This window comes from Sylvia atricapilla, chromosome 14 (genome assembly GCF_009819655.1).
Source record: "Sylvia atricapilla isolate bSylAtr1 chromosome 14, bSylAtr1.pri, whole genome shotgun sequence".
NCBI classification, from domain to species: Eukaryota; Metazoa; Chordata; class Aves; order Passeriformes; family Sylviidae; genus Sylvia; species Sylvia atricapilla.
In genome coordinates, this window is record NC_089153.1 from 14,113,089 (window position 1) to 14,126,808 (window position 13,720).

The 13,720-nt window shown below is 47.8% G+C and overlaps 1 protein-coding gene across 3 annotated transcripts; it reads left to right on the forward strand.

The window, feature by feature from the left end:
• The first annotated feature begins 4,430 nt into the window (after positions 1-4,430).
• On the forward strand, positions 4,431-13,368 carry NIPAL4 (NIPA like domain containing 4). 3 transcript variants are annotated; one of them, XM_066329248.1, is made up of 8 exons: positions 4,453-4,498; positions 6,167-6,415; positions 8,295-8,351; positions 9,156-9,246; positions 10,364-10,524; positions 10,623-11,206; positions 11,635-11,679; positions 12,181-13,368. In XM_066329248.1, exons 1-7 carry the CDS (start codon positions 4,462-4,464, stop codon positions 11,644-11,646), a joined length of 1,191 nt encoding a protein of 396 aa, XP_066185345.1. In that variant the 5' UTR covers positions 4,453-4,461; the 3' UTR covers positions 11,647-11,679; positions 12,181-13,368. The 3 variants fall into 3 exon arrangements, with proteins under 3 accessions (XP_066185347.1, XP_066185345.1, XP_066185344.1); XM_066329247.1 differs by having other exon boundaries at positions 11,635-13,368; XM_066329250.1 differs by lacking the exons at positions 11,635-11,679; positions 12,181-13,368 and having other exon boundaries at positions 4,431-4,498; positions 10,623-11,227.
• Positions 13,369-13,720: the final 352 nt, after the last annotated feature.

Sequence of the window (13,720 nt, forward strand, 5' to 3'; positions counted from 1 at the left end):
TTTGATTGCTCTACATTGCCCAATATTTACTCGTTTCGACATGATTCTGCTACAGGGAATGGCAGAGAAGAGAGAAGGGCTTTATTCCTGCATCAGCCACTGATGCTGGGCAGGGTGTTTGGGTTTCATCCTTTCTCCCATCAAGATGTCTCTTTTTTTTCTTTCTTTTTTTCTTCCTTTTTTTTTTTTTTTCCTTTTTTTTTTTCCTTTTTTTTTCCTTTCTTTTCTTTTTTTAAACTAATTTTAGCTGCTGCGTCATGGACACCTCAGCCCTAGGAATTGCTGAGAGCTCCTGGGAGCTCGCATGGTCTCACTGGAGCCAAAAGCAATTCTTGCTTTGAGTGTCAGGGTCTAAGACACTGAATTTTGACCAACCAACCCTAAGGGAGCAGTACCAAAGATACAGGTCCCCATCTTTCTTCTTCCTAATATGTTTACATCTCCAGATAAAAGTCACTTCACCGATGCAAATAACAGTTTATTAATGATTGTTTTATTCTTTCAAAAGCTTAACGAAATTACCCTTTCTGTGACCCCCTCTGCAAGTCAGGAGTGCCTTTCACATGTAGCTCTGCTTGATTTAGAGTTGTGATGCAAACGCCTCCAGATAAGAAGTCTGCAAACAAACGATCTGCTGATTACGTGTCACTTCACCCACTGCTGCCCATCACCAGCCCACCGCTCCTGCTCTGCCAACATGTGGCTTTGTGGGGCCTCAGTGACCTGGATAAAGTATTTAGCAGCCCTGGGAGAAAGGAGCCAGGATGTGTTTTATGGCCCTGTGACCCTGGATCACTCCGCAGCTCGGCACAGACCCACAAGTGCATGCACTGGCATGGGGAGGGCAGGGCTGCAAGGGTTGGAACCCACCGTGGGTGTGGCAGGCTGGGGAACTCTCTGTTGGTGCTGTCTAAACTCTGGTGGCACCAAAGGACAGCCTCAGCCACTGCAGACGTGGTTACCTTGAGATAGGCTGAATTAAAAGCTGTCTGTTCATCAAAGTTCCATCTTTCAAGCTTTGGGCATCCTTTCATGTAGTGCTGCAATCATCCAACACCAGCCAATTCCCTTAACCCCTACCACATCAAATCATTGCCAGAAAAAGGGTTCACCCTCTCTTTGAAGCAGAAAACAGCTCCTTGGAGCTCTAAAATGATACCAAGCCAGAGCAGAATATTACAAAGCTGTTCAGAAACTTTCCACAGAAACCATGCCCAGCAGACATCCAAGGGCAGAAGTTTCTATCACCTGTTAGCAGGATACTTCCACCATTATTTTTAACAGAGGACAATTGGTACTCAGTAGTTTTCCATCACTTTTTCCAGAACAGAAGAGATGAGCAGATGAGAGCAAGGGAAAGAACAGCCTTTGGATGTTGCTGGAGAGGTTATTTGCATGCAAAGCTGCCTTGTTCTGCTCCCTGGTTCCAGTCAAGGTTTTGGCCTGGAAACAAGTATTTCAGGAGGAACTGCATTGTTCAACCATGAGCTACTGAGGAAGACTCCCTGATTTCTGATGAGTTATTTTTAAGGCAGCATCTGATGTATCAACCCATGAGGTCATAGCTTGGAGCTAAATTCCCTTAATTACAGCCTTCCCATTAAAATAAGGATATGAAGCAATAAAAGAGGCATTGGCTGCATCCCTGCTTTATTGTTATCAGTCTCAACTTGCCCTTGACTAAGCACAGAAGGTTCCATGCCAGCCCTACCTGGCTCTTCACTCCCATATTGCCATAGACAGCCTTGCTAAATCCAGCAAATGCAACTCCTGTGACTTCGTGATTTTATGGGCTGCACCCCCTGCAGTCCCTGTGCCAGAAAGAAGGAAATACGTGACACACTTGTATCCGTGGCTGATTTCAAAATCTCGCTGAAGCTTCTCCCTTTAGTGGTGCCACCCAGGTACGCTCCTTCTCCAGTGTCTGATAGAGTCGGCTCACAGTGCAGTGTCCCCTCCTTTTGGGGACATCTTGCTCATCATGTCTCTCTTCCCAGGACTTAGAATGGCTTCTTTTGGAGGTCTCACCACTTGTCAAATCTGGCAGAAGTGGCCTACAGGCTCAAATTTATCTTTGGGGATGAAAAGGAGTGCATAAACACACATGGATGTGGTCACATCAGCCTTTTCCTTTAGGAAATCTAGCTGACAGGGGGAAGTAAAGATGTGGCCCAAAGGGCCTTTTTCGTCTGCCTGCACCATGCTGTGGCACTAATGCATGAAGCTGCACCATGACCAAAAGGATTATTTTAACCCGAGATCTCTTCCATGAAAATTTGCTGCTTCCTTCACACTTCTTTGTGCACAGTGAGCACAGATGTCAACAACACTCATCTGAAAAAGCTTGAAAATTATTTTGGACACAGTTTAAATGCCAATAACCACACCATAATTACTCCCCAGCTAGGAGCAAGACATCAGGGTGTTGGAAAAGGTCCAGCAAAGGAGAGAGCCCCAAGCACCAGAGTGAAGAGGCAGAGCAGCCTGTGAGGGGACAGGGGACACAAATTGCCCCAGCCAGCACTGGCAGCCAGCACTGCAAACCCAGCAAATACTTGTCCCACTTCACCATCACACTGGTTTTATACAACCAGCCCTGTAGTGACACATTGCACGAGTAGCTCCTAACCAGCATCAGCCAGTAAATTTACTAAACACAGGGCAAATCTCACCATCATCATCTTGCCCAGGATCTTGTCCCTTTTGGTTGCATAATAAATCACAGCAGCAGAAGTTGCTCCCAGAACACCGATAAATCAGCAAACATTTCATTTCCTACTTCAAAACCTGCTGCCATATGATTTGGATTGATTATCAAGTGCCCTGCCATAAAGGGGAGGACGTGGGATTTGGCTGGCACAGTCTCTCCCAGGCAGTGACCTGCAGGACTGCAATGGATGAACAGACTTGATTAAAATCAAATGACTCACAAAGCGCTTGAGCATTACATTTGCTGGAGAAAACAGTTGCTCAGAGATAGGATTAGGCACAGAATGAAGGAGTCATGAGGTGTTAGCAATGCTGCAGCCTGATGGTCTAAGGGTGATTCCTGTAGTAACAATTTATTTTATGAGGGGAAAAAAAAAAAAAGAGCAATTTTCCAGACATGTTCAGATCTTGTAAATCTTGTATCTTTATATTGCCTTATGACAGTGACCTTTTCTACCTATGAATGTGGGCTTGCTGAAGCAAAGCTCTTGTTTCACTGTTGGTTTTACTTATCTCTGTTGACCTACAGCAGAACTTGGCTGATGGCAACGAAAGGACTTTTCTATCAGCAATAGGTTTCTGTGTACACACTGCCACTGAGCACGAATGCAGGAAGGGAGGTCAGCAGAGGAGGATGGGGATGAAGGCAAAACAAGGGAGGTCGGCAGAGGGGGTGGGGATGAAGGCAAAGCTGATGTGCCACACTCTCTGAAACGTTCACACACCAGAATAAGCAAGGGAGGCTTGGGCTGCCCTGGGAGGGGGAGCTGATGGAGATTCCTCCAGTCTGAACAAACCAAGTGACCTCACATGGCAACCAATTTACTCTTCACATGGCTTCTCCTCCAGACCCTTCTTCATGGCCCTCCTTTGGATGCTCCATAACACCTTTGTATCCATATATCATTCAGCCCAAAAGGCTGGAAAATGCCTCTAAGTTCCAGTCCAACCATTTACCTGACATTGCCACTAACATTTTTCTCGTTTGCCTTTCATTTCTGTTTCCAGCACACCTGTGTTCAGCCCCAGATTTGCACAGCAGTCTCCCCTAACCCTCACACACCTCCGAGCCACCCTCCTGCTGCCCCAGCGCCTTCCCCAGCCTCTGCAACAAGGAAAACATCCTCCAGAGGAGAAAGCCCCTCAGCCCGGCTCTGTGCGAAGGGGGCAGAACCCCCCCCCGGAGGTGCCACCGCCCCGACCGGGCAGACAGGATGGAGATAAAGGGCTGGGAATATGGGACCAGGACTGGGAGGATGAGGACAGAGGGCTGGGAGGATGGGGACAGTGGACTGGGAGGATGGGGACAAGGGCTGGGAGGATGGGGACAGTGAGCTGGGAGGATGGGGACAGTGGGCTGGGAGGATGGGGACAGAGGGCTGGGAGGATGGGGACAGAGGGCTGGGAGGATGGGGACAGAGAGCTGGGAGGATGGGGACAGTGAGCTGGGAGGATGGGGACAAGGGTGGGAAGGATGGGAACAAAGGCTGGGAGGATGGGGACAGAGAGCTGGGAGGATGAGGACAAGGGTGGGAAGGATAGGGACAGAGGGCTGGGAGGATGGGGACAAGGGCTGGGAGGATGAGGACAAGGGCTGGGGCTGCGGAGGCGGCCCAGGGCACCGTGCGGGGCTGTCCCGGGCAGTGTGCCGCTCCCAGCGCAGCCAGGGCCGGCCCGGGGGAGGAGCGGGGCGGGCTCAGGTGTGTCCTGCGCTCGGCCCGGGATGCGCTGAGCGGCCGCAGAACGAGGGCGATGGAGCCGCTGGAGACCAACAGCAGCTGCAGCAACGGTGGGTGCAGCCCCGGGACAGCGGGAGCGGCCCGGTTCTGCCCGTGGCGGTGCCGGGACCGCGCTGGGCCAGGACAGGACCGCGCCGGGTCCGGGACAGGGCGGCCGCTCCGGCTCCGAGCGCGGGGCTGAGCCCTCGGCCCCATCGCCCGGCCGTAGGCTGTCCTCTGTCACTGCTCTGCTTTGGGGGCTTTTTCCTGGCTTTGGGGCTTCTTCCCCCCCACCTTTTTTTTTTTTTTTTTTTTTTTTTTCTTTTTTTTTTTTTTTTTAAGTCTCTGTAGGAATGGGGAAACTCGAGCAGCCGGCACCACGCTCTGCCAGCCCTAGAGTGCGCAGAGTAGCCGGGAGTTGGGTGGGTTTTTTTTCTTTAAAGATTATTTAATCCACCCCACCCTGCTGCCTTATGCTTGTGCCTGGTAGTACCTTGTGAAGATTTTCACCCAGCCGAGGAGGCAAGTTCCCCCTTTATTCCCCGGGAAATATTTCCACGACTAAAAATATTTTTCTAGTAGAAAAAAAAATATTAGGGTACTCTTGGAAACTTCAACTAGAGAGTCACTGGTATTTTTTCCTTTAGAAAAACGTTTATAGTCAGTTCAGATCCAAAACCTTAGCTGTGTTTGCCTGGGCCAGGATTGCAGCTGTTTAAGATCTAAGGCAGGCTCCTGGTTCAGGAAAAATGTGGGGCCCAGGCTCCTGACACTGCTGGGAGCCATTCCATGCTCCTGCCTGCAGAGGCACAAATACTTGCTGTGTAATTCCTATGTGAATTCAAGAAAAAAAAAAATTGAAGTCTCTTACTACAAAGAGACTTTTGTACTCCACCTGGCTGCTCTGTTCCTCATGGTCACAGTCACACCGTCTTTACTACACTTGGAGTAAAGATTGCGATAAAAAGATGTGCTGGGTGTGGTGGGAGTGTCAGGGGAAGGAGAAACTCGGCAATTTTCCCACCCCCACAAAGCAACACACCTTGGCCAGAGCCACAGGGCTGCAGTGCTTTTGGTGTTAACAGCAGAAGGCTGTGCCTGCTCTCAGTCCTTCCACACTGGCAGGACTGCGTTTGCTTTAGGAGCACTCAGGCACTCTGCAAATAGGTAGAATAAAACCATAAAAGACTAGAGGAAATGAATTGTCCGAGATAAATCTGATGTTGTCTTGTGACACAGCTCAGCACACAGAGCTGGAACAGATGCCCAGTTACAGTGTTGGAATCACTCCACGTTAAACCCAAAGTTACAACTGCAGATGAGCTGGCCGGTGTGAGGATTGGTTGGCTGGAAAGCACCAAAGCCTTTGGATCAATATGGTTAAGTGTTGATAAAGTTGAATTCTACCCCATAACATTGGAGTTTGGTGGAGATACTTTGGCATATGTGTTTGGAAATTCAAATTGTTTTTTAGAGGTCCTTGTGGCCTGCCAGCTCGGTATGTAGAGTCATTCAGTGTCAAAGAGATGCTTAAACTGCAGGCCATAAATCTGTCAGACAACACCCTGCCATTTCCATGTGGGAGTAAAGAAGTGTCCTGAGCTTTGGAGATCTTTGGGTATTGCTGTTAGGGTGCCAGCACGGGTGGCTGTGCAGGGGGACACCTGAACGAGCCTAAGGGAGTGGGGACACTGACAGTCCTGTCAGTAATTTGCTGTTTTATCTCCGTGGTCTCACAGGGTCTCTGATCACCCTTTCCTGCCTCTCCCACCGAGTCGTGTGCCAAGTGATCAGCAGTGCTGTCCCAGCCGACCCTGCCCAGGACAATGGCACTTCGGATAGTTCCTGGATAACTCGGCTGGAAAACAATTATGGATTCTACATTGGCCTGGGCTTGGCTGTCTTCTCCAGCTTCCTCATCGGGAGCAGCGTCATCCTCAAGAAGAAGGGGCTGCTGCGGCTGGTGGAGAAGGGAGGCACCAGGGCAGGTCAGGCTTTGGTGGGGGGACCACCTGTGACTACACACACAATCCAAATTCCAGCACTCCCGAGGCAAGGGAACACCTCTGGGTACAGCCAGTCTTCCATCAGCAGTGTAAATAAGAGCTTTTGTGGATGCATCTTGGTGTGTGGGACCCAGACAGCAGCACTGTGTGGGAGCTGATTTACAGGCCTGGCATTGGAAAGGAGTTAATTCACAGTCTCTGTGTTGGGAAGGAGCTAATTTACAGAGCCCTGCGCTGAAAGAGCTCGGCTAAAAGCAGCGTTCCCTTGGCTGGCAGCACAAATAGCAGGTGATCAGTGTGAGCTCAGACGTGCCCCCGCAGCAGAGCAGTGCCTGCCCATCACTCAGGAGCCTGTGAGGCCAGGAGCAGGCAGAGGGCTGAAAGCTCTTTCCAATGGGTCCCTTTGCACAAAGCCACAGCTCAGGGCTGTGCCCCAGCCCTGAGCAGAGCAGCACAGCCCTGAGCCCACTCCTGCTCCAAGGGAAGCAGCTTTGCCACCAGGTCACCAAGACAAGGATGCAGCTCCGTGTGCCTGGATTAGCACCAGCCGTGTGTGAATGCAGGACAGGCAGGCTCTGTGGGAACTCTGTGGTTTCAGAAGGGATCCTTTGGAGCTGTGTTGCACAACAACCTGCAGATAACTTTCCTCTAGCAGCAGGCTCTCAGGGCGAGGCCTGTGTTTATGTGTACACACACATATATATATATATATGTTTATGGATGGGCAGTGGTGGAGCAGCACTGCCTAGAGCAGGATTGCACTGTGGAATTGGACACATCCCATCAGCATTGCAAACATGCTCCAGCAGCAGGGTAAGTCCAACCTGAGTGCTGACCTACTTGCATAACTGCAAAACAGAGCAGTGATAATTAAAATACTGCTGCTTCCCAATTCTGGCTTAGGAAGAGTTTTTAAATAATCTTCCAGAGGAAGTAAATATCACCATCCCTGTTTTACTCTGTGGGGACACAGAGGCATGGAATGATGAAGAGACTGTCCAGAGACAGCCAGCAAAGCTACCAACAGCAGCTGAGCCACTGGGCAGTCTCGGGTCCATCTCCATCCTCTGCCACTGGGCTGGCCACATGCTGCTGCTGAACACAGATGGGTTTGCTTTTTGACATTATACTTGCACAATGAAATGTCAGTATTGCTCCAACTGTAGATGTCTCTCTCCTCCTTCCCTCCATGAACTCTTCCCACAGCAGAGCCAAACGAGTAAAACAAGAGCAAACCCTTCCCTGTTTTTCAGAATGTTTAACATTCTGAAAGGAATTAGAGATTAATGGCAGAAAATTGCAACTGACACAAAGAGCTCTTGGGAAAAACCCCGACCAAGCAAAAAGACCCTAAAACAAATAAACCAGCAATTTCTGAGGAATTGCAACCAAAGCATAACATTTGAACTTCAGCATTTATGGAGTTCTTGAGGAGCCAGAAGAGGCTGAACTCTAGCAAGAGATTTTTCCCTGTGTCCTGAAGTCTTCCCGTTCAACTCTTCATTGCCCCTTGTCCTATCTCACCCTGTAATCAATCTCTCAGTCCCAGTGTGTCACCCCTGCTATGTGAGCACATCACTTTTCTCCAAGACAAGTCAAACACTGCTGTTACTGCCAGCTCCAGTCAGGTCAGATTTATCAAAAACATGGGCTCTCCCTGACCCAGCAAAAACAGGGTTCATCACTGTCAACAGGCTCAGGCTCCTGCTGTCCAACAGCCTGTGGGTTAGGACCTGAACTGGATTAGCTCCCAGCAAAGTCCACTCTTCCCCTTGGAATTTATCCCCCTCCAAAGGAACATTCCCATCTCTTGTTCTGAAGAATATGGTTGTTAACTCCTGCATGTGCTTTTCTTCCCCAGGAGATGGAGGCCACGGCTACCTAAAGGACTGGCTCTGGTGGGCTGGCTTGTTAACCAGTAAGTAGGAGCTGTTTCCCTGGGTGTGCAGCTTTTCCAAGGCCTGTCCCTGTGAACGAGGTGTGAAACAAACTGAATATCATGCTTAAAGCCTGTTTTCTGTCGAGCTCCCCCATCCTCAGCAGAGGCTCCTCAGGGGAGAGGAGAGGCAGTGATCCATACAGAATCTCCCTCTCCATCCTCCTGCAGGACTGGCAGGACCTGCCGGCTCGGTTTTACCTGATCAAAAGCATGAAAAGCCAGGTTTTAATGGGGCAGGTGTGCCTGTGTACCAGGCACAGGGCAGACAGCCTCCCCTGAGTGCCTGGGGGCTCCTGCTGCAGCACAGGGAGATAACCAAGAGATGCTCGTTCCTTGAAAAAACTTGCTTTCCCTTAAAACAAGACTTAAAACCTTTATTTCCTGCTGCAGCATTACAGTAGCTCCTAAAATTGGACTCAAAGCTGCGGGGAGAGCAGCAGATTTTACAGCAGGGTGTTTCAGAGCCCTCTGTTCTGGCTCTCACCGTGGCAGCTGCAGCTCAAGGTGCCCTCACTGCTCAGGGACAGGGACAGGGACAGCCCAGCCAGAGAGGGACACCACAGCCCCAGGGACACGGTGTGGAGGGGACACGGAGGTTTCCTTCCCCAGGGGTGCCTCTTTGAATTTGAAATAGATTTTCACCCACTGTTCCAGCAACAGGATGAAACCCCCAGCATAAAACCCACTCTCCAAGTGACGTCCTGCTGGTTTGCAAACCCCCAAGAGAAAACGGAGAAAGTGCTCTGTAACTCACTGGTGTTTATTTTTCTTGTGTTTGTTTAGTGGGTGGAGGGGAAGCTGCCAACTTTGCTGCCTATGCCTTTGCTCCTGCAACTATTGTCACGCCTCTGGGGGCTCTGAGCGTGCTCATAAGGTGATTATTGTCTCTATAATTTGCAATTTGCCTTTTTTTTTTTTTTTTCCTGTAAAAATAGACTTGAAGGGATATTAATATGATTTTTTTCTGCCCAAAGGAAAAAAAAAAGTCTCGGTGTTTTCTAAGAAAACACTTTAGAGTTGTTGTCTTTTTGGGGGATCATTTGGGAACCATTGAATTAAGTAGCTTGCCCTTCTGGAAGTGCTGGATGTGGAGAGCAGCCACATACACTGCAGGGTAAATGATTGCACATATCTGCATTACTCCATTCCTTATTCCAGCTCTTTAACCATTGGTGGAGTTTAATGTTTGTTTCGTTTCGTTTTGTTTTTGTAATCAAGAGTACTAAAAATTTAAAAGGGTCAAAAATACCAGGCTTATTTTCAAACTGCCTTTCACCTGCCTTTTATTTTATAAGCTTTTAATGTCCTCTCATGTTGAAGGGTTTTATACTTCTGGCTGATCCCAAAAGGGCTGAAACCCTATTTTATTTCTTTATTTTTAAATAGGAGATTCCTACCAAAATGCATGACTCTGGCTACTTAAGGTTGTATAGAAAGACTGTATTATGAAATGCATGAGCAAACTGAGAGTTAGGACTGCTCTGGTGTCCTGCCTCAGATTTTTTTGGACAACAGCTAGATATTTTTGCAGATACATCTGTAGCCCCAGTACTTTCAGAGTTCCTCTGAGGCTTAATAGTTCTGATGATTTGGTCAAAATTAACACAGTTTTTTTGTTGTTAGGTTCACGTTTTTTCTCTGTTACACCGGCCCTTGAAGTAATTTTCTTGAGCACTGAAAGCTTCATAATGCTCAGCAGCTCATGAATGATTCTGCTGACCCTGAAAAAATGTTTCTGAGGATGTGCTAAAACATTCAGCATTTTTGCACCTTGCTGACACTGGAGCTGTGATCCACAGGTCACACCTGCACCCCTTCAGCTTCAGCTGTGATAGATGCCATGTGATTTTGTATTAACCCACCGGAATCCAGCTAATTTACACCTAAATTAGTCCTCGTGTCACTTGGAAGCATTGTTAACTTTCTTAGAGCTGCTGTTCCTTCTTTAAAGGAGTGCAAAGCGCCAGCTGACGTTTCTCTGTCTCATGCAGTGCCATTCTGTCCTCATATCTGCTGGGAGAACGGCTCAACCTGCTGGGAAAGCTGGGCTGCCTGCTGAGCCTGGTGGGCAGCACGGTGATGGTCATCCATGCCCCGGAGGACGAGGAGGTCACCACTCTGGAGGAAATGACTTCCAAGCTGAAGGAGCCGGGTACGCGGCCAGCCGTGTTTTCCCTCCCGGGGCCGGGCAGTGCAAACCTCTCCCCTGCCCCACCGCTGGTGTTCTGAGTTCTTCTCTCCCCTCTGCAGGTTTCCTGGCTTATGCTGCCATCCTCCTGGCTCTCTGCTTCCTCCTGATCTTCTGCCTGGCCCCCCGTTACGGCCAGAGCAACATCCTCATCTACCTCACCATCTGCTCCGTCATCGGCGCCTTCTCCGTGTCCTCAGTCAAGGGCTTGGGAATTGCCATCAAGGGCTTCTTTGCTGGCCAGCCTGTGCTGCAGCACCCACTGACCTGGATCCTGGTCATCACACTGGTGGCATCCATCACCACCCAGATCAACTACCTCAACAAGTCTCTAGACATTTTCAACACCTCTTTGGTGTTCCCCATCTACTACGTGCTGTTCACCACCATCGTCATCACCACTTCCATCATCCTCTTTAAGGAGTGGGTCACCATGACCGTGGTTGACATCATTGGGACTGTCTGTGGCTTCCTCACCATCATTTTGGGAGTGTTTTTACTCCATGCTTTCAAAGACATGGACGTCAGTTTAGGGAATTTACCCCAGGTCCTTCAGAATGAACAGCCAGCGCCGGTCACCAGAGATGACAAGAACATCCTGATAGAGGTGGACAACTCCAGCATCGCCCCAGAGGATAAACCCAAAGTATTTATGCTCTACACTTAGGGTGTTACCACAGGGGACTGGAGGTTGGGGGGGGATGATGTCAATATTCCAGGTGCCGGGGGAAATTTTAAAAAGGAAAAGGCAGAAATTGATAAGAATAGTGTCTTTTCCAAAGTCAGATCTTTCTCCAGGCTTTTGGACAGGATCTCTCTCATGGTGTGGCAGCAAGGGGTGTGTTTAATCCTCTCAAGGGCCCTAATACATGCAGCCACTGGAAACAAAAATCCTCTAGAAATATGATAGTGCTGGAACAAAGCTCCTCTCTGAGGCCCCTTCCCATCTCTTATTCTTGGCACGGCTGATGTTTACCCTTCACTCCTTCCCCCGGGTGGCCATTGATGTCTTTGTTTCCAGGCCTTGATGGATCACTGATTAGTGGTTTCTGTCTTTTTTTGTTTCCTTTCTAGACACTTGCATGAACTCTAAAGTACACACCAGCGTCTCAAGAGGAGGTGAGAGACAAGGACTGAACGGTGCTATTCAAACTCTGCTCATCCATGTTTAATCACTTGCTCTGCAAATAAGGGGACAAGAATATTGGTGAATATGGGCAAAACACGGTGAATTTTGCAGCAGCTGCTCACTCAGGCTCAGTGACAGGACTCAAGCCATGAAGTGTTTTTACAGAGATATCTTTTTCAGCGCTTTTGTGGGGTTTTTTGTGAGGTGCAGGAGTTTCCCTGAAGCAGTGTTAATTATTTTTATGGGAGTTTTGGTTGGTTGGTTTTGTTTTGTTGTTTTTTTTTTTTTTTTTCCTGAGCAGCTCTGGTTCCCAGAAGTTGCTGACCCAGACCCCACCTGAGGAAGGGCAGTCCCTGCTCAGGCTGAGGAGCTCTGGCAGGGTAAACTCCATGTCAAAATAAACTCTACCACTGTCTCCAAGGCTTCCTGTGACAATTTTTTTCAGCCTGAAAGACCAAGTGGCTGTAAATACTAAGTGTTTTTTTCCTCAGGGAATATCTCGACCTTGGAAAATCCCCCAAATTCTTTGAGCCTATGAGGTGTCCTGCTCCCCTCTGAGATGCTCACCTGATTACACCTGGATGTGAGAATCACTGAGCAAATACAGTGTGGGGCTTTGGGAGAGAGGATCATGCAATCTCCTATTTTAGTAACATTTCAGTGCTATCATTTTGGAATGTGAAAAGGGAAATAAAGGGTTTTTTCAAAAAAACAAAAAGAGTTGGAGGTGGATCTGAATCCTTTTCATTATTTCATCTTACTGGTGTAGCCCTGAAGGATAAAGAGCTGAGGGACATCTGAGAGCAACAGAAAGAGCATCTGGAGCAGAGTAAAACGGCAGCGACCTCCTTTGGTGGCAGAAAATAATCCAAGTCACTCACTCCAGCTTTGGTTTTGGCATCTTAATCAGTGTGATGCTTTTACATTTTATTTTAGAAAATTGTTGTAAATGAGACTCATCTTTCTTCACTCTAGAAGTGCATATCAGTAAAGCAATCCTGCCATCCCTGGAGAAATGCCATGTAGAAAATGAAGATTTGAACGGAGGTAATGAAATAATAGACAGTGAAACAGTATTTGCTAATGACAACCAACAAATTTTATTAAAACTAGGCAAAAGGCACAATGAATTGCATTCTTCAAGTATTTGCATAGATGCATAGAGAGCATTATTGTAAACCATTAAAAAGTGGACACGGGAGAAGGAGAGATGTATTTTGTAATGAGTTCTCCCAATATTATCTTTCAAAAAATGTCAGGTGTTACCATCTTTTAGTCCTCCTGCAGTTCCCCTGTTCTCATTCACTCAACTTGCACACATCTGAAAATTTAAAAGGACTTACTTAAAACTACCTTTTGGAGATTTTTGTAATATTCCAGCAATAAAGTTTTCTATGAGAGTTTGGGAATGTCCAGTTGTTCTCTGAGCACTGTGTGTCTGGTGGCATTTTTTGAAACCTTGAACGCATGCTCACATGAAATGCAGTGAAAATAATCTTAGTGATTTTTAGTGGCCATTTGCTGAAGATCAGGGGTTGGAGCAGAAGTGCTGCTGCCCTCAGTGAGGGCTCAGGTATGAGATCAAGTTCTTGTGGTTGAATCAATAGTTACAGTGTATGTACAGTCCTGCTGCACTGGGAGCAGCCAAACCTGCCACTACATACCAAGAAACAACAAGTTTGGGGTTGTAAGAATACACATTTTTATATGTAATATACCCCAACTGTTGGAAAAGACAGAGGTTGGAAAGCTGTTCTCTTATACTTAACCCTCCCTTATTTCAGAAAGGAGTTTTTTTTTTAGATTGGTTTGTTTTCCAGGCACATAGAAGGTAAGAAAAGGTCTAAAACTAGTAAGGTAAGGAATAAACTGTGAGAATTTCAAGACACACCACGTGAACTGTTTCCTTGTGGAGAAAGAGGTAGTAAAGTTGTGAAAACTAATGTGATGTAAGTCATCCTACAGACACACTACTACATGTAGCTACAAATTTATTGGGTTCTTAGGGTTTATCTGGGATTTCTTTAATGA